Below are 19,420 nucleotides of genomic sequence, written 5' to 3'. Positions count from 1 at the left end.
GGTGCATGCTCATAAGACTGTGAGGGTAAGGAAAAATTTTACACTAGGTGATTTCTAGAAAGAAGGGGCATGCTATCAAGAAGTCTGGCTTAGAGCGGCTAGCTGCCATCTCTTATGCTGACAAAGCTTCAAGGGCCTGTGCCTCGATCACTAAGAAAAAAGTTAAGATATTATTACATCAGTTAAAAAGGGAGGTGTAGTGAGAGAGTCCTTCTGTGGCACTGACCACGCCCATTGGGGGGTGGAGCCATGGGCGGAAGTGACCTGTGGAGGGAGGTCAGAGAAAGAGCTGGGAAAAGCTCTCCTGCTGGCTGGACTCGGAGAGGAGAGCATCGGATTGAATTTCCTGGTGTTCATCTGTCTAGGTTGTAAGTAATTTCTCCCTGAATAAACATCTATTTGGCCTATTTGTTTATCCTGATCCTTATTTAACCGCGATAGGGAGGGTTCTCAAAATCTGCACTAGCTGCCTCCTGGCAAAGTGCCTGTGTCTAACACTTGTAAAGACACCATGTCTAACGACATAGCACTGGGTATGTGGGAATGGGTTTTCTACTGCTACTGTGCTGCTGTCTGCAATTTACCTTTGTGCGCTTGAAGGTCTTCCTGGAGCCATTCTGCACGCAAGGCGTGCTCCTGCCAATGTAGAAGGGGTTGTGGAAAAGGGTCCGGTCCTTTGCTGTGAACTGAAGAGCCCAGTCCCAAACCGAGGGGAATTTCAAGCCCTTTTCATCACCCAACTGAATATTTTTGCTGATAGCAAACTCCTGTAAGGAAAACACACATGTGAGAAGTACACACCCCTACCTTTTCTCGTGCCTGCACCCTCAGGAGAGTTTGTCACTAGAGCACTCAGCCCTCATGGAAGCACCAATTCTACTCTGAATATTATGATGGGATGTGAGCAAGAGACACACTGCTTGCTCAGCACATTCCCAGCCTTGGCACCAAGGAGGCTTTATACTCTGGACAAAGGTGCTAACTGAAAAAACAAAACATTTCACTAAATGGTACTGCAAACCTTATACTACTGTTGACATCCCGGCTTTAGGCTGTAGCCTAAACTTAGGTTCACACAACAGCAAATGGAACAACTGAAACAGCTGTGTGACAGCATGTCCTATAGCATAGGACAGAGATGGGCTCCTCTGCAAGGTAGCCCCAGACCCTCTAAAATCAAAGAAAGCAGTCACCCTAATGACACAGAACAAGGACCCACATCTGAGTGCAGTGACAGCAGGCTATATCAAGTTCAACAAGATGCGAAAAGATATGGCCGATCCTTTTGTCTATTTGGAAACTTCAATCTTTTACAAACTTTGTCCTTTAAAAGGCCAAGAATTTGTTTGAAATTATAAAAAGTGCAAAGTATAAATGTTCCAAAAAATGTAGAGCAATCTGGTTATTATAACATCACAGGCAGGGGAAGCTTGAAATCATGGAGAAATGGTTAAGTTGTGTGTGTACATGTGTGTGCGTACATGCATACATGTGTACACATGCATGTACAGGAGACAGACATGCATGAGTCAGTGAAGGGGAAAAGCCCAGAAGAGTGAACTCTCAGTAATGAAGGCATACAACTCATGAGGTGGTAAGACTGCAGGTATCTGGGAAGTCATTTATTTTAGGGACACAGTAAGATTTCTATACTTTTAGAGCCTCTGGGTTTCAGATTTACCTTAGGAAATGTTAAATCTTTGTAGGAAGACATAGAATAGATTGCATAAGATTTCCTTCTCAATCTGATCAATGTAAAAACTAACACAGAAACAAGAGTTTCTTTGGAGTCCTGGATTCTCCAAAGCAGCAGTGTTGACCAATCTTGCTGCCTGTGTTCTGAGGACTCTCATGTGAAACAAAACCTGCCCACCCCATACTCATTCTTTCCCTAATCAAGCCAAGTCCCTAATCAATCAAGGTCTAGTATTCCTCTCTAGGATGCTCCTCACTCCTAGCTAAAATAGCCTGACTAGTGCTCTTTGTCTCTCATACCTGGACACATGTATATGTCATAGTTGACCAAAGGCACTACTGCTTTTTTGCTTTGTATTAAATTTTTTCATTTATTTTACATACTGACCACAGTTTCTCCTCCCTCTCCTCTTCCCCTCCCCCACCTCCCATCTACTGCCCCCTCATCCACTCCTCCTCCATCTCCATCCAGAAAGGTTCAAGATGAAGCTTTTCCCTTGCATCAAGGCTGGCTGGACAAGGCAACCTAGCATGGGGAATAGGTTCCCAAAAGCCAGCTCAAGCGCTAAGGATGAAGACTCTGACGACAATTAGAGTAGTCACTAATCTAACTACAAGAGAAGGCCAGTTCAAGCACCCTCTCCACTATTGCTAGGAGTCTTGGCTGGGGCCATCCTTGTGAGTTCCTGCAGTTTCTCTGGTACCAGGTTTCTCCCTAACTTCAAATTGGCCCTCCTATCAAGACATCTTTCATTACTCTTCCCCCTCTATCAGGCCTCAACCCACCCAACATGAGCCCTCATGTTCCTATTCCCTCATATTCACCCCCCAGTTTACCCAGGAGATCTCTTATATTTTCCCTTCCCAGGGAGATCCATATGTTTCCCTCTTGGACCCTCCTTGTTACCTATCCTCTCTGGAGTTGTGGACTTTAGTCTAGTTGTCTTTTGCTTTACAACTAATATCCACTTATGTGTCAGTACATACTGTGTTTGTCTTTCTGGGCCTGGGTTTACCTTACCCAGAACAAGTTTTTTTCTAGTTCCATCCATTTCCCTACAAGAACAAATTCCATGATGTCCTTTTTTTTTCCATTTTACTGCTGAGTAGTACTCCATTGCCAGAGGCACTACTTTTTACATGATGGACCCAATTTGCGGATGTGGAACTTGTTTTTCAAGCCTATTTCTAAGAGAACCACAGACCTAGAATTTTCTAGACTGGAATAGAATTAAGAATTCCTGCTGTGAGGCCACACAACCTAGACTGGGGCCTCAGAGCTAAAGCTGATGGTCAGAGTGGATGATCCCTCAAGGCCACAGAAGCTACCCTCAGGCTTCCCTCTACCATCCCTGCTGCATTTCTGAGCTCTTCCCAGGAAGATTCACACCAGTGGTAGGCTTGTCTCCAGAATGGCTCCATATTCTTAGTCCTGAGTCTTCTTCCTCCAGCTCTACGAACAGATGCAATCTACCCATAGTGGCTGCTTGTAGCGAGATATCCACCCTATCACATCTGTTGTACTGACCACACCCATTGGGGTGAGGGGACAGGTGTGGGCATGACCAGTGAAGTCTAGGTCTGGGTACCGACCTGGATGTACTTACTCACTTCCAGGTCAAAGAAAGAGAGGATCAGAGGAGATCCTTGGAGCGGGAACCGGTAGCAGTCGACTATTTCTTGTGTAAATGAATTCTCCCCAAATAAACCTCAATCAGCCTGTAGTGAATCCCAAAATCTTACTACCTGAATTATCTGGTGTCAGTCTCAGGGTTGTGGGTTCATGCCCCATGTTGGGTGCCATTTTGTTGTGATTAAATCTCTGGCGTGGCAGGTCCTGCCACCCTTCACAGCCCCAAAGAAACATGCAGATGCTATATTAATTATAAAACTGTTGGACGTTGGCTGTGGTTTCTTATTGGCTAGCTCTGACTTAATAACACATTTTTCTATTAATCTAAGTATTTCCACATCTTGGCTTACTGGGAATATTGAACCTGCATCTCTTTTCTCTGCAGAGATGTAGCAGGCAAAGGAGATGCAAAACTCCGTAAGAAACAGTAGAAAGAGAGCTTTTATCCTACTGACTTATCAGGAAATAAATGTCTTCAGCTATTGATTACCAACTCAGATGCGTGAGGAGTAACCCAGAAGTCCAAGTGAGGCAGCCAGCTCAGTACTGTGAGCCCAGCTATGCAGGAAGCTGAGGCTTAGGACAGCCAGGTCAAGGCCTGTCTAAGTAACTAACACACATTGTCTCAAAGTGGAAAGGAAAAATAAAACGTCGATGGAGAGGTACTGAGCCAGGGCTCAAACTCAGTAGCATATACAAGGCCCTGTATCTGATACTCAACCAAAAGAAAAAATCCAAAGGTCTACTTAATTTAATGTGGTTAAAGTAACTGATACCCTTAAACACATTTATTATAAGCAATTTGCAGAGGAAAACAAAATCTTCATTAATAAAAACAAAATTAGAATATTTAATGCATTCTGAAATTATTTTGAAAGGTAAAAATTTATGTCACATATTTTAAACATGCAGTTAACTGTACTTCAATTATATTTCAAAGTTGTGAAGGGGGCAGCACTGGAGAGATGGCTCAGTGGATAAAGCACTGGCTGTGCAGGCATGGGGACCAGAATTTGGAAACCTAGAACCCTAGAACCATGTAAAAGCAGGGCAGGATGGTAGCAATTTCTGTGATCCCAAAACTCGGGAGACACAGATAATTCCTGTGGCAAGGTGGCTAGCTAGCTAGCTAACCAGAATGGGCAGCTCTAGGTTCTGTAAAAGATTTGTTTCAAGAACACAAGAGTGGAAAGTGACAGAGGAAGACACCAGACATCAACTTCAGGCCTTCACATTCACATACACCTACACACACGAGAGAACATGCTTAATACACACTACACACAAAATGTATATGCCCATATATACAAGTAGTAGTCACAGCCAGCATGTCACTTACCGTGCTCTGCTTCACCCGCTGATGAGGAGAGTTGAACAGGAATGTGCCGAACAGTGAGATCCGGGTACTGTCACACAGCACTGCTAAGTATGTCTCGGAGAATTCGAAGGCAGCTGGATATTGCTCTAACAGCTGCCATGTGGTATCCAAGAATAGCAAGAATAAAGGAGACTGGCATATACAGACAGAAAAAGGAATTATTTAATGCTGGCCTCTGGCTGTCACATGCATTCTTTAGTATTATTGATACTAAAGAGACTAACAAGAAAATACCTAAGCCTCAAATACTTGGCTGAGCTAAACTAAGACCATGTGAACAAATTAAACCTATCTATGTCAAGACACACATTTAATTTAAAAGAAAAAAAAAAAGTGCAAGGCGGCATTGGTGCACGCCTTTAATTCCAGCACTTGGGAGGCAAAGGCAGGCAGATCTCTGTGAGTTTAAGGCCAGCCTGGTCTACAGAGTTAGTTCCAAGACAGCCAGGGATACACAGAGAAACCCTGTCTCAAAAAAAAAAAAAATAAAAAAAAAAATAAAACTTCTTAGCTTAGCAAGTGTGGTAAAAGCACACTTTGTGGAGAAGCAAACCATGTGTTTAAACATCCTGCAAGTGGTTCTATAGAGCAACACAACATGCTCAGCCAAACCCTGTAACTTCTGGTTGACCAGCATGTTCACCATCCAGGAAATTCCCCAAGTTTCATAAAACCGCTTGGCATCAGCCCGAGGTTATACTCCTGGGCAGCAGCTGCTGGCAACTCATTTGCATGCTCTACCACTAATCAAGGGTACTTTCTGAAACAACACTGACTGAGTCAACCTGGCTGCCTGGCTCCAGAAGCATTTGCAGGGCCTTCTGCAGCAAAACGGGGAGCCCAGGAGGCCACAAAGACATTCCTCTCAAAATCTCAGTTTCTAACTGCTATGGTCTATTACCAGGAACTGTGAAACTCCAAAGGTGATTTTAGTTAGCTAGGATATGCTTAGCATTTAATTCTATACAATAGGGGACAGCATAATGGCATTTTCATACATGTATATGTTGACTGTTACTACCTGCCCTCTTATACTTATCCCCTCCCTATTTCCTAGTAGTAATTCCCCCACTAAGAGAAAATACGTGATCTGTCTTCCCAAGTCTGGCTTATTTTGATCATGACCTCCAGTTGCACTACAGGTCCTTCCTTTTTATGTTACTGTACTATGTCTTGTATACATGCGCTGGATACCTAAGCTGACTTCCCAATGAACATGGGCAATGCTTTTTGTATGTGACTTTTGACCCTTCCAGTATACAGCTGGATCATAAGGTAGTTCCTATTTTAGATTTTTAGAAACCTTGTGAATTTGAATGTAACTTACTTCCATAATCTCATAGGGAGTGGCACTATTAAGTGTGGCTTTGTTGTAGGAAGTGTGTCACTGAGGGGGTGGGCTTTGAGGTTTCCTATGCCCAGGCTACTTCCCAGTGTCTGAGACTACTTCCTGATGCCTTCTGATCAAGATGTAGCCAACACTACGTCTGACTGAACGGCTCCCCACCATGACAATGGACTGAACCTCTGAACTGTAAGCTGCCACCTCCATACTGATTCCTGTGAGGGCTTCACTAATTTACATACCCACCAGCACTGTGTAAGAGTTGCCTCTACCCCTCATCCAAATCTGTACTGCTTGCCTGTGCCTGTACTTCCTGAATGCTTTCCTCTAGTGGATTCAATATTCCTACATTATAAGGTCTTTGATTCATTTTGAATTGATTTTTTTTTTTTCAGGCAGAGGAAGGAATCAAATTCCAGTCTTCTAAATATGGATAATCTTGTTTTCCCAGAAACCATTTACTAAAGAGACTGTCTTTTCCCCAGTGTATGCTTTTAGTTCATAGCTGCAGTTGTATGGCCTTATCTCTTAGTTGGCTGTTTCTTTCATATTGGACTGCATGTCCTTTTGTGCCAGCCCAATGCTGGTTTTGTTTCTTTTGCTCTACAGTATGACTTTTAGTTAGGTATCATGGCACCACTATCATTGCTTCTTCCATTTTGGTTTTCATTTGCTAAGAATGCTATGTCCTAAAATAGGATCTATTCTGGAGAAACTTCCATGAGCTGCTGATGTGTATCCTGCAACTGTTAAGTAGAATACCCTGCAGATGTCCATTAAATGCATTTGCTCTGTGATTCAGTTCAATTGTGCTGGCTTTGTTTTTATTTTTCTGAATGACTTATGGATTCAGGAGAAGGTGTGTCAGTTCATCACTAAATTCAAACACCTGATAAGAAGTCGTCTATGGAAGGAAAGGCTTGTTTTGGCTAACAGTCTGAAGGAGTATAGTCTACAGTGGGAAAAGCATGGTAGCATGGTAGCCACAGGGAACAGACAGAAAGTAGTGCTAGGCTATGACTCACAAAGCTTAACACTAGTATGTCGCTTCCGATAGCAAGGTTCTACCCAAACATCCCAAAGCCTACCGAAACAGCTATTTAGCTGGACCAAGTGCCCAAACATATGAACCGAAAACATTCACATTCAAACACAATACTCTACCAATGATGCCCATAGGCTCATGACCTGCTCGGTGCAAAATGCATTAGTCTCTCCCTAAGTCCCCTAGTCTCACAGCTTTAACCTTATTCAGAAATTTAAAAGCCCTGTCTCTTTTGAGACTCCCAGTAAACTTCTACTGGTAAGCCCCTATGGAATTAGAGAATAAGTTACCTCTAACATAGACTGGTACAGAGTAAACATTCCCACTCAAAAGGAAGGAATGAAGCAAGGCAAAGCAAAACAAACAAATAAAATGACACCAAAGCAAGGTTGAAAACCAGCATGGGGAAGTGGCTCTAACCCTGGAACTTGGGGTTTGTGACAGGTCATGTGTGCTCATGGGAGTTTATAGCCTCTAACACATATGGTCTCTCCCTCAGCCCAGTTCCATACAGTGCCAGCAGCTTGTTGGCATCTCAAATATCTTGGGGTCCCCACTGCAACTTAGGTTTCACCTTCACAGCTTCAGGCATAACATATCCAGATGTCCACATAGGAAACAGTTTCCGATAAAAAAAAATGATGGTTTTATCAAAAATTGGTGAAAGCCCACCCCCTGTCTTGCATTCTGCATGCCTGTAACCATGTGAACAATGCCAAGTTCTCTGATAGCTCAAGGTAGAGCACAGCTGTAAGTCAGGTATTTTGGTTACACTTTTGAGTTCCTTGCCACTGACCCCTAGGACCGTCTGTCAGCAGGGTGCTCTGATGGACAGAAATTCTTAAAAATGAATGTGCATTGGGCAAGGCCTTGCCCCCAAAGCACTTTTTACTGTTTTTTAAAGTTCAAGGTTTCCCCTTCATGACATTAGTCGTTTTAAGAGTCAGCCATTCTGCAGTGACCCTGTTACCAACTTTAATCTGGTTCAAGCCCCTTTCCCCATCAGTGGCACATCTCTGTCTACAACTTTAATCAGATTCACACTCCTTCCCTTGCCAGAAATACACTCAATGTCATCCTGCTCCACTTTCTGCTCCCTCGCTGTAAATCTGGGTAAACAGAGTGAACTATAACCATTCTGCAGCCTGAGTACTCTGCTGTCCTCAAATTTCCTCTGCTAAACCAGTTAGCCTATTACTTTTGAGTTCTGCCTCACTCAAGTTTTCAGGACCTGAGCATAGCACAGCTAGACTGACAGACTATTCCATGAACAGCTTCTAGTCCTTGTTCCCTTTTGGAACCCCGTGAGCATGGTCTGCACTCTACATGTTTCTACACTTCTCTTGTCTTTCCCACTCATACTCGAATTAAATTGTGTTAGAGAGTTCTGGGGCTATGTTATATTGAACCTCCAAACTCTTCAAAGTTCCTTCAGAACATCAGTTCCAAAGGCCTAGAAATTTTCAGGTTTATGCCAGCAATGGCTCCCCTTATTGCTACCAATTTTCTGTTACTTAGTTTTCTTATTGCTGTGACCAAATACATGATGAGAAGCAACCCACAGGACATTTATTTTGGTTGACAGTTTGAGGGATAAACTCTGTTATGGTGGGGATGATGCTATGAAGTGGATGGTAGCAGAAGCTTGGCAGTGGCTTGTCCCATGGACCAGGAAGTGCAAGAGGTAGGCTCAGGTTATAAACCTCAAGGCCTACCTTAGTGAGGATCTACCTCCTAAAGTTTCCATAAAAGCCAACCAAATAAATTTGTCATCCAGGAACCAAGTATTCAAACATGCAAGTCTACAAGGTGTATTGATGCCATCCATAATTGTTGTATTGGGATCAATTATGTCCAGTAATGTTTCTAGCATCTGATGCATGCTAGAAACAGTTTATAAGTGTTAGGTGTTTTGATGAACTGTTTCCTTTATCAATGAAGTGACTTTATGTCTTCTAACTAATTTTGAAGTCTGCTTTGTTGGATGTGAATACAGACAGCTACTCTTGCTTACTTTAGGATTTAATTTTCTTGAAATATGTTTTTCTAGCCTTCCACTTTCAGACTACATTTTGTCTTTGCCAGTGAGGTATGTTTATTACAGGCAACAAACACTTGGATCTTGTTTTTTTTAGGGGGAGGAATCTCGTTTTTTAATCCAACACTCTTGATAGTCTGTCCCTTTCAATTAGAGACTTAAAATCATTAAGGTTTAGAGTTACTATTCAAAACTATGAACCAACTCCTGTCACCTGTTGTAATCCTTGATTCCTTCTCCACCTGCTTATCAAATCTTCTAGTAGGGCTTACTGTTTCTGGTTGTGTTTCTCTTTCTCTAGGATTCCATTCAGTATTCCCTGCAGGGACTGCTTAATGAATTTTACCTTATGATCTTTATTTCCTATGGTCTTTATTTCTCCTTTGATTATGAAGCATAATTTTTCTGGTAACAATAACCTAGGTTGATAGCTTTGGGTTTTTTGTTTATTTTTTTATTTCAGGGCTTAAAATACATCATTTTAGGCTGCCTGGACTTTAGAGTTTCTACTTAGAAATCCACTGTTATGATGACGAGCTTATTTTTCTATGTGACTTGACATTTTTATCCTGCCACCTTCAATAGTTTTTCATTTTTCCGTTCATTTAGTGTTTTAAAATATATTATGATGGCACTAGAGTGATGACTCAGTGATTAAGAGCATTTGCTGTTTGTTCTGGTTATTTTCCTTAACCTGACAGAAACTAGAGTCACCTGGGAAAAACCTCATTTGAGCAACTATCTCCATTAGACTGGCCTATGGGGGATGTCTGTAGAGCACTTTTTTTTTTTTTTTTTTTTTTTTTTTTTAAGCTTAATCATCAAAATAGGTGGGCCCAGCCCACTGTGGGCAGTCCCACCCTTAGGCAGTTGGTCCTTGGCTGTATAAGAAAGCAAGCTGAGCAAGGCAGTGGTGGCACACACCTTTAACCCCCCCCCCCCCCAGCACTAGGGAGACAGAGGCAGGTGAATCTATAAATTCAAGGCCAGCCTGGTCTAAAGAACAAGTTTCAGGCAGCCAAAGCTACATAAGAAATGCTGTCTCAAACCAAAAAGAAAAAAGAAAACAAGCTGAGGAAACCATGAGAAGCAGGCCAATAAGCAGCACTGACTTCCCTCAGTGATCAACTATTCTCTGGAAGTATAAGATGGTATAAACCCTTTCTTCCCCAAGTTGCTTTTGGTTATGGTGTTTATCACAGAAATAAACTGGACACTGCTCTGGCACAGGACCCAAGTTTTTTGATTTTTCGAGACAGAGCTTCTCTTTTGGAGGCTGTCCTGGAACTAGCTCTTGTAAATCAGGCTGCTTCTTGAACTCACAGGGATCCACCTGCCTCTGCCTCCCAAGTGCTGGGATTAAAGGTGTGCACCATCACCGCTCGTCCAGGACCCAAGTTTAATTCTCAGAACCATCAAGTGGCTTTACAATTCCAGCTCCAGAAGAGTCTAATGCTCTTTTCTGGCCACCATAGACTCTGCATTCATACTCATACAGATACAGACACAGACACACACACACATACACGCAGACACACACACACACACACACACACACACACACTTTTAAAAGCTGTATTATGCTATCTGGAAGTCTTGTTTTAAGTCGAAAGTGCTTAATATCCTGTATCTGGATGACCATCTCTCAAAATTTGGGAAATTTCTGCTATTATTTTACTCAATAGTCTTTGACTTATACCTCTTTTCCTTCTTCTATGTCCATGACTTTTAAATTGTCTTTTTAAAATTATATCCCCCAATACTGTATGTGCTATTCCTACTTTCTACTTTTCAAAGCTTACTGTGTCTCCTAATTTATCTACCATGTTTTCATATCCCGATAATCTGTCTTCACTTGATACAATCCACTGGTGAAGCTTCCAACAAAGTTTATTCAATTTATTGTTTCATTTCCTAAAGTTCAATTTGATTTGAGACGCTTGAATTCCTCTTTCAGATCCTGAATTGTCTTTTTAAAATCACACTCAGCTATTTATTTGTAATGTCTTTTAATACATCCTGGTGTCCAGTCAGCTCTTCTTTGATTATTCTTTTGAAGTCTCTGTCATCCATGCCAATATCGTTGGATCAGCTGTTGTGGGCTTATGTTTTGTAGGGTCAAGTTGCCTTGTTTTTTTTCCTATATCATGTGCTCCTACATTAGGATTAAGCATGGGGGTGGATCAGGCTGTTGCCTAGAAACACTGACCATGATGTTCTTTCAGTTGAAATACTCACTATGGTGCAGACAAACTAGGTTTTGATTTTCTGACAACTGGGCTATAAGGCTGAGTAACTAAATACCCAACTCATGTGTCTAAGGCCCAGAGATAAGGAAATAAACTGCAAGACATCCTACAGAGAAAAGGAGATAAACTGCAAGACAGCCTACAGGCAAACAGCTTGAAGGGAGTTGCTCTGGCTCTGTTCTCTCAGATGCTAGAGGTCAGGGGGTCAGGGGTCATCTCTGCCTCTATGGTCATCTTATATCAATGTGGAGTCCAATCTATTAGCCTTTAACTAACAAAGCTAGGACATGCTAAATCAATACTGAAAGATTGAAGAAAGAGGCTCTTATCATTTTCACAATGGCAAATTTTTTTATCCCATGTATATTTGAAAGGTGCTAATTTGGGTCCTATGAAATGGCTCAGTGGGTAAATGCACTTACCACATGAACATGAAGACCTGAGTTTTACCCTAACATCTCATGATAGAAGAGAACTGACTTCTGAAAGTTGTCCTCTGACCTGCACCTAGTCTCTCTCTCTCTCTCTCTCTCTCTCTCTCTCTCTCTCTCTCTCATACACACACATACACACAAATATGCTGTTTTAAGAGAAGTCTAGTAAGGCAGTGAGACTGGTTACCTCTTTCTCTGACCTCTTCAAGTGGTTGCATCTGTCTAGGAACTGGTATCCTACCATGACCCACTCCTTCTGTATCAGGCTCTGAAATCCAGTAATTGTCCTGAAATACGGATCCATCATCACTTGAACAAGGGAAGCTACCAGACAACTCAAGTCTCTTCCCTCCTCCTCTGTCAATAAAATAGAAAGAAAATGATGACCAAGAGAAACCCTGATTGTAAGTTAGGTAACTCAACATTATATACTTAAATTGCCTTCTAGATAGTCTATGTAAGAGAATTTTAGTGGGTTCCAGCAACTCTCAACTATGAGATCCATATAAACCAAAATAAAGAAAGAAAGAAAGAAAGTCATCAGTGAGTAAAACAGATTACAATATTTTATCCTAATTTATTGCATTACACTGAAGATGTCATTACACACTGAAGCATTGACTCTAGACAGATTTTCATATGTCACTATTTGCAGATACAGTTCATTGCTCACAGTTGTATCGTTTGAGATACAACATCTTTCTAGAATACATTCTACTACTGTTTTGTCAAGGATATTAAATAAAACACAATCTTTCCACTGACAACTTACTTCACATGGCAGTGACTCAGAAGTGAACAATAGAATGGAATTGTCCCATTACATGAAAAGGTGGCAAGCATTTCCTTCCCACCCTTTATAGCTATTTTCCTTTTCTTTTCAGATTTTTTGCATTTTGAGACAGGTCTCATTGTAATTTATACTGGCCTCAAACTTGCAATGAAACCAAGGGTGGCAATGGTCCACCTATCTCTGTATCCCAAGAGCTAATATCAGGGTTGTGTATCTTGCCACTCAACCATTGTCCTTTTCAACGAGTCTAGAATTACCTTGATAAATAAAAGCCAGGCAAAATGATAAGAAAACTATCTACTGACAGCCTTTGAAATTATAGATGTAATAGTCATTAACAAAATACTAATATAACAAATTACTATGAAAATCTATGAATTAGTCCATAGAGTGCAGGACTGTTTTAGCATTTGACAATTAATACATTATTGAACGTATTAATAAAATAAAAGTCAGTAATATCATCTGGAGGCAAACTTCTATATTTATTCCTAATAAAACTCTTAGCAAACTAGTAAATAAAGGGAACTTTATCAGAGACATCTCCCCAACCCCTACAACTAATACCATCCTTAATGATAAAAGACTGAATACTTTTCTCCTTAAAATTAGGAAAGAGACAAGGATGTCTGTTCTCAATACTTCTATAGCACACTGTACAAGAGGCTTGAGTCAGAACAATTAGGCAAGGAAAAGAAATAAATGGCAACAGTATCAAAAAGATTAAAAACTATAGCTGTCAACAATGTAATCCCTGTATATTAAAGATCAAGGATGAGGAATAGATGGCTTAGTTGGTAAATGTTTGCCATGCAAGCATAAAAACCTGAGTTCAGATCCATAGCACCCACATAAAAGCTGAGTGGGTGTCTATTAGCTCAGTGCTGGGTAGGTAGAAAGAGATGTATTCCTGGAGCTCACTGGCTAATTTGGCCCAGCCAAATCTATGAGCTCCAGGTTCAATGAAAGACACTATGTCAAAAGGTGAGGTGAAGAGTGATTGAAAATGACATCTAATGTTGATCTCTAGCCTCCACACACATGTGCATACATACACCACATAAACACAAGAAAAAAAATTTAAGGGAATCCAGGAAAAAGACCAGTAGAATAAGTAAGATCACAAGAACTCAATGTATAACAATAAGTAAACAGTAAGCCTGGAAATGAAGTTAAGAAAACACTGTAACTACAGAAACAGATATCTAAGAATACCTTAAATGTATTCAGGAGATTTAATAAATCAGTGTAAACTTGTATAGTCTGGAACCACTGCTGACGAATGAAGGAAGATCAGAATAAATGGGGAGACATTCATTTCAGTTTGGCTAATTTCATACAGATGACATTCTCCCTAAACTGATCTATGGATTCAGCATACTCATATAAACATTCCAGTAGGCCTTTTGTTTTGAACCCTAGAAATTACACAGGAATATCAATAATCCAGAATAACTAGAACAACCTCAAAGACCAAGCTGAATAGTTAAGCGTCTCAATTTTAAAGCTTACTGAGGAACCATAAGCTCAATGGAATATAATAGTAAAATCAAACTTTGGGCATTTATGAGTAATTTTTCATAAAAGCACCAAGGCAATTTAATGGAGAAATGAAGTCTTTTCAACAAATGATACTGGGTCTATTTAATACCCACATAAAAGAGACATAGATGCTGGGGCTATTTAATATCCACATGCAAAAGACATAATTCAACTTCTTACCGCCCCCTCTCTCATATACACACACAAAGTCATTCAAAATAGATTGAAGACCTAAATTCTAAGAGTTAAAACTGTAACAGTTCTATATAACAAAACACAGGGAAATGTCCTTGTGACCTTGAGTTAGGCAAACAGTTCTTAAATATGACATAAAAACATGAACTATAAAAAATAGATGTTATGCTTCAAAGTTTTTAAATTAGTGTTTCAAAAGACAAAAGGATGGACAGACAGGACACAGAAAGAGAAAATATAAATCCTGTAGCTTTAGAACTCAACAGAGAGAAGAAATACATTAGAGAAATGTAAAGGAAAAGCACAATGAACTACTATCACTTCACCTGTGCCTGAGTGAACATAACATAAATGACAGTAATGGCAAGGATGGAGATGAATCAGCATCCTCATCTGTGCTGAGAAAGAAAATGTGATCCAGCTGTAACTAGTCTGGCAGAAATAAAGCTATTTTAAAGAGACATATGTGTCTCCATCTGACTATCCGACTGTTAAAACAATGAACCCCAAGGAAATGAGAATTTCCCTACCTCAAGAATCTTAAGCTGGAAATGGTACTACCAGAGGGTGAGCTTGCATCTCAGGAAGAGACTTCACACAGTTTTAACACTTGTCAGCCACTGTATAGAATGAGACTGAAGCCTAGGCAGTGATGGGTCAGTGCTGGATGGGACCACACCTTGACCAGGACTGCATAGGTGTGCACATCCTTGGTCCTCTATTTAACTTGGGTCTCAAGTTAGGACCCAGTCAGATGGACTTGAGGGGTCACTGGATTTCTTTGTCCCCTTTTCCAATGTGCCTACACTGATTAAATCCCCTTTTTCTACTCTCCATTTTTAATTTGACTCTTTATTGGCTCGTTGAAGACAGGGGGTGGGACCTGACTTGGGGCACAAATTGTGATCCCCACGAACACAGCTACTCCAAAGCACAGTTTGGCTATTCCTTACAAGATGGACATGGATATGCCACATAACCCACCAACTTAAAACCATGTCTTCCAAAAACATTTATGTGAATATTGACAGCAGCATGCTATGTGACAGCCCCCATATGGAAACAAGTTAATGTCCACCAACATGTAAGTAGATAAACTGATTTACAAACAATGGGATACAACTTCTAAAACTACATATGACATGTATCAACCTCATAAACACCATGGTAAATGAAAGAAGGCATAGACAAAAGATCACATACTATATGATCCCAATTCTATGAACTATCTAGAAAAGGCCTATCTAAAAAGTAACCTGGTGATTTGGTACTAAGACAGCTGTGGGAGTTCAAGACCAGCCTGGTCTACACAGCAAGTTACAAGCCAGCCAGGACTACATAGTGAGACCCTGTCTCAACTCTCTTCCCCCTCAAAAAAAACCTTTTGGGGGTGATGAAAATTTTCTAATGCATGACTCTTGGGGACTGGGGAGATGGCTCAGTGGGCAAAGGTCTTGCTGTATAGACCTGATGATGCAAGTTCAGGTCACTGGAATCTGAGTAAAAGCTGATAAGATAGTACAAACACCTGTAATCCCTGAGCACCCCTGCTGGGAGACAGTCAGAGACTGGAGGGCTCAGTAGCCAGCAGGCCAGCTTGTCTGCTTGCCTATCAACAGAGGAGCCCTGTCCAAGGTGAAAGGCAAGGGCCAACACTAGAGGCTGTCCTTGGCTCTCCACAAGGGTGACAATGCATGTGTGTGACCACAATAAAAAAAAAAAAAAAAAAAAAAAAAACCCTTGGCTCTCTATTTACTAAGTTATCAGTATACTCAATGTGTATCAGATCTCAATTAATGGTTTAAAAACTTTAAAAGTGTTAGTGAAACAGGCTCAGTACTTCCAAAGCCTTTTGTGCATAGAGAAACTGGGGCTGAGTCCCAATAAGATGAGAACACTCACTGTTAAAGAGGAGGGAGAGGAAACTAAGGTCAAAATGTAAAATGAAAGAAAAAATTTAATTAATTTGAAAAAAGGACAAAATTATTGGTGATTTCATCTGAATTCTCGATCACAAATTATATTTCTGGAGTCACAATTTAGTATGAGTCAGTAGGCATTTAAGCTAAAACAAATTAGTCTGAATTTAAAAAAAAAAATAGCAAAGATCTGAGAGGATGCCTTGCAGAAATTGGCATCAAGTATCAGTCCAGTCGGGGAGGGACCCACCTCCCAGAAAAGAGTAAGGGTTTATCAAGAGGGAGAGTCTGTCTTCTATTCTGTCAGCAGTGTGCAAGTTACGGTCGTGTAAACAGCCAACAGACACAGTGGGCTGCCCTGGACTCTCAAGAATTGTTTTAATTACCTTGCAGGACTACAGAGAGATGTTGGCTATCTAGTATGTACACAAGTTCTGCTGAGTGTTGAAGGAAAGCCCTGAAAAGAAAGAGGGAAGACACTGTTAAATATCAAATTTCTACCACATATATATGCCTTTGCCTCCTGAGACATCCTGTCCACCTGCATAAATATATCTTGTGTTTAAAATCAAGCAAAACTCAGCATCCACTATATACATACATACTTTGAACTTGTATGAATGTCTCTAGTATTAACAGGAACGATTCTTTATGGAATATCAGAAAATTCATCAATAGTACGTTTTTTAAAAGAGGCTGGGGGCTAGAGAGATGGCTCAGTGGTTAAGAGCAGTGGCAACTCTTCCAGAGGACCCGGATTCAATTCCCAGAATGGTTCACAACTGTCTATAGTTCCAGTTTTGGGGGATCTGACACCCTCACACAGACATGCAGGCAAAACACCAATGCACATAAAATAAAAATAAATAAATCATTAAAAACTTTTTTTTTCTTAAGAGGCTGGTTGGGCAGTGGTAGCACACACCTTTAATCCCAGCACTTGGGACTCTAAGGCAGGTGTATCTATGTGAGTTCAAGGCTAGCCTGGTCTACAAAGCTACACAAGGGCATGGATTAGGGGAAGATTGTGGGAAAGGCAGAACTGTAATAGGTGCTAATGATATCTACAAGTTATAGCAATGTTGCTTTTCTGGTTTGAATGCTGCACTCCAGTTAGATAAGAAGTTCCCCAGAGGGGCTAGGTGAAGGGCACATGGCTCTCTGTAGTATCTTTTACTTCATGTGAGCTTACAATTATTTCAAAATAAAAAGTTAAACAAACCTGATGTATTCTAACCACCGAGTACTTTCCAGTGAGGACAGCCATTTCTCTTCAGTTTCTTCAAAAGGCTCTGTAATACATACATACAGCTGTTATACTCCAACACAAGAGTTAATCTATATCCCACACATATTTAACAATTAGCTTTGAGGAAGCAGTACACATTTTCAATTCAGTAAACACTTAGGCAGACATGTTCTGGTTCTTGTTTGTTTTTAAGACAGTGTCTTGCCACAAAGCCCAGACTGGACTCAACTCGGTCCTCTTGCTTTAACCTCACAAATGCTGGGGTCACAGGTATGAGCCACTGCACCAAGGTAACATATTACAGTTCTATAAGAAAGCAGAAGAAAACACTCCCCTAAGTCCTGTCTTCTATCTTCTGGCCTTTCCAAGGAAATCCTGGCAAGTGCCCCTAAAACTCTGTTCTGGCTCCCTAGAAAGCAATACCTAGAGTAGGGCCCACTTTAGAGCATGGTTGCTCCAAGTCCCATCTCTCCCCATTTCTCTCCACTTCACAGTGGAAAGTGTCACCTCTGTGTGCATACAGCCCTGGAGTCTAACGCTACGCTGCCCAGGGTGTACCCAGCTATTCAAGGCCCCACTCCTGCTAAGTTCTCTTACCCCAACAATGCCAGCCCATCAATGACATGGCACAAAAAAGCCACTTCTCCCCATGCTCAGGAAACACAGGGTTTCTCTTCAAGAGGATCCACTCTACTCCAAAGATGTCTTCATAGGACATCCTGTCCAGAGCAGTGTAACCATGTAGTCTGCTTAAATTAGAACTCTAAAGTTACACATGACTCATGCTGAGCTGAGCCACTAATCTAAAAATCTAAGCTTGTGCATTGATCTCAGGAATCTCTGTCTGCAGTAAATGCTTCTTTAAGATAGTCAATATCTTTTACAATTCGGAGGACATTTAGCAGGTTTGGGTTTTTTCTCTCCAAAACCAAGATGTTTAAACTTCATTTTCTAGATGTTGGGTTTCTCCTTAGATGTGTCTACTATATTTTTAAGGAACATCATTTTTCTTGATAGTTCCCATGTAATTCTTCATTCCCATTCACTATATATGTACACAAAATAAAAATGTCATTACCATTTACACACAGTTGCTTAAGTTTTACAAATGCCGCTTGTACTTCTTGGATACTGGGCAAGGTTTTATCCAGATCTAACTTGTATACGTCACTTCTCTGTGGATGACTTTTAGTTATCGCATTACAAATCCTAGTAAAAACAAAATCCATGTCAAGACGGAACATTTACAAGTATTTTATACTTCCTGAGCTAATTATACAATGGTGTCACCCTATAGTGAGGAAGACAGGCAAGTAATTAGACCTCCATCACATATAAATCAAATGAAAACTGTGAAGCAAACCTAGAGAATGCCTAACAGCAAGGCCTGACCTCCATATAAGGTGCCTCAGAAAAGAAAGAAGGATGAGGGCCAAGCCAGTCAAGTACAGAGTGTTCAGGAGGAACATGAAGAAGGTGACCCAGGAGGAAAGAGCCCTGTTTAATGTCTGTCAGGACTGTGAAGGGCAGTGAAAAGGCCGGGTAGTTTTTAGGTGCCTGGAGTCAATAAAATGTGACACAGAAAAGAGAAACACCCTAGAGGTAAAGCTAAGGAGACAATATGTCAGGAAGTCATCAGGCTGGGGAAGTATGGCGGCCACATCCTTGAGTTCAGCATTAGATTCAAAGTTTGAAGGGCCTGGAAGATATCATGCTAGAGATAATATTAATGTGCTGGCTACTCAAGACATGGCCTTCAGTGACCTCAGATGATGTTTAGAGAGAACAGAACAGGCTGTGGATGGCACAGGGCCAGCAAGGAACCCTCAGCAAGGGTAGTAGCTGAGGACTGAGGGCATTGAGAACTGTGGTTAACGGTGGGAACCCAGGTCAACTGTGAGCCTG

At 41.0% G+C, this 19,420-nt stretch overlaps 1 protein-coding gene across 1 annotated transcript in view; it reads right to left on the bottom strand.

Moving 5' to 3' along the window:
• Positions 1–19,420, bottom strand: part of Mtmr10 (myotubularin related protein 10) — a 59,967-nt gene that overhangs the window by 3,270 nt on the left and 37,277 nt on the right. The window contains exons 10-15 of the mRNA XM_051206490.1: positions 18,594–18,724; positions 17,489–17,558; positions 16,653–16,723; positions 12,005–12,174; positions 4,668–4,838; positions 585–767 (exon numbers count right to left, since the gene is read on the bottom strand). Coding sequence (XP_051062447.1) covers positions 585–767; positions 4,668–4,838; positions 12,005–12,174; positions 16,653–16,723; positions 17,489–17,558; positions 18,594–18,724 — 796 coding nt within the window. The remainder of the gene's footprint in view (positions 1–584; positions 768–4,667; positions 4,839–12,004; positions 12,175–16,652; positions 16,724–17,488; positions 17,559–18,593; positions 18,725–19,420) is intronic.

This window comes from Phodopus roborovskii, unplaced genomic scaffold (genome assembly GCF_943737965.1).
Source record: "Phodopus roborovskii unplaced genomic scaffold, PHOROB, whole genome shotgun sequence".
Taxonomy (NCBI): domain Eukaryota; kingdom Metazoa; phylum Chordata; class Mammalia; order Rodentia; family Cricetidae; genus Phodopus; species Phodopus roborovskii.
The sequence above is the reverse complement of the archived record's forward strand: the minus strand, read 5'-3'. Positions and strand labels throughout refer to the sequence as shown.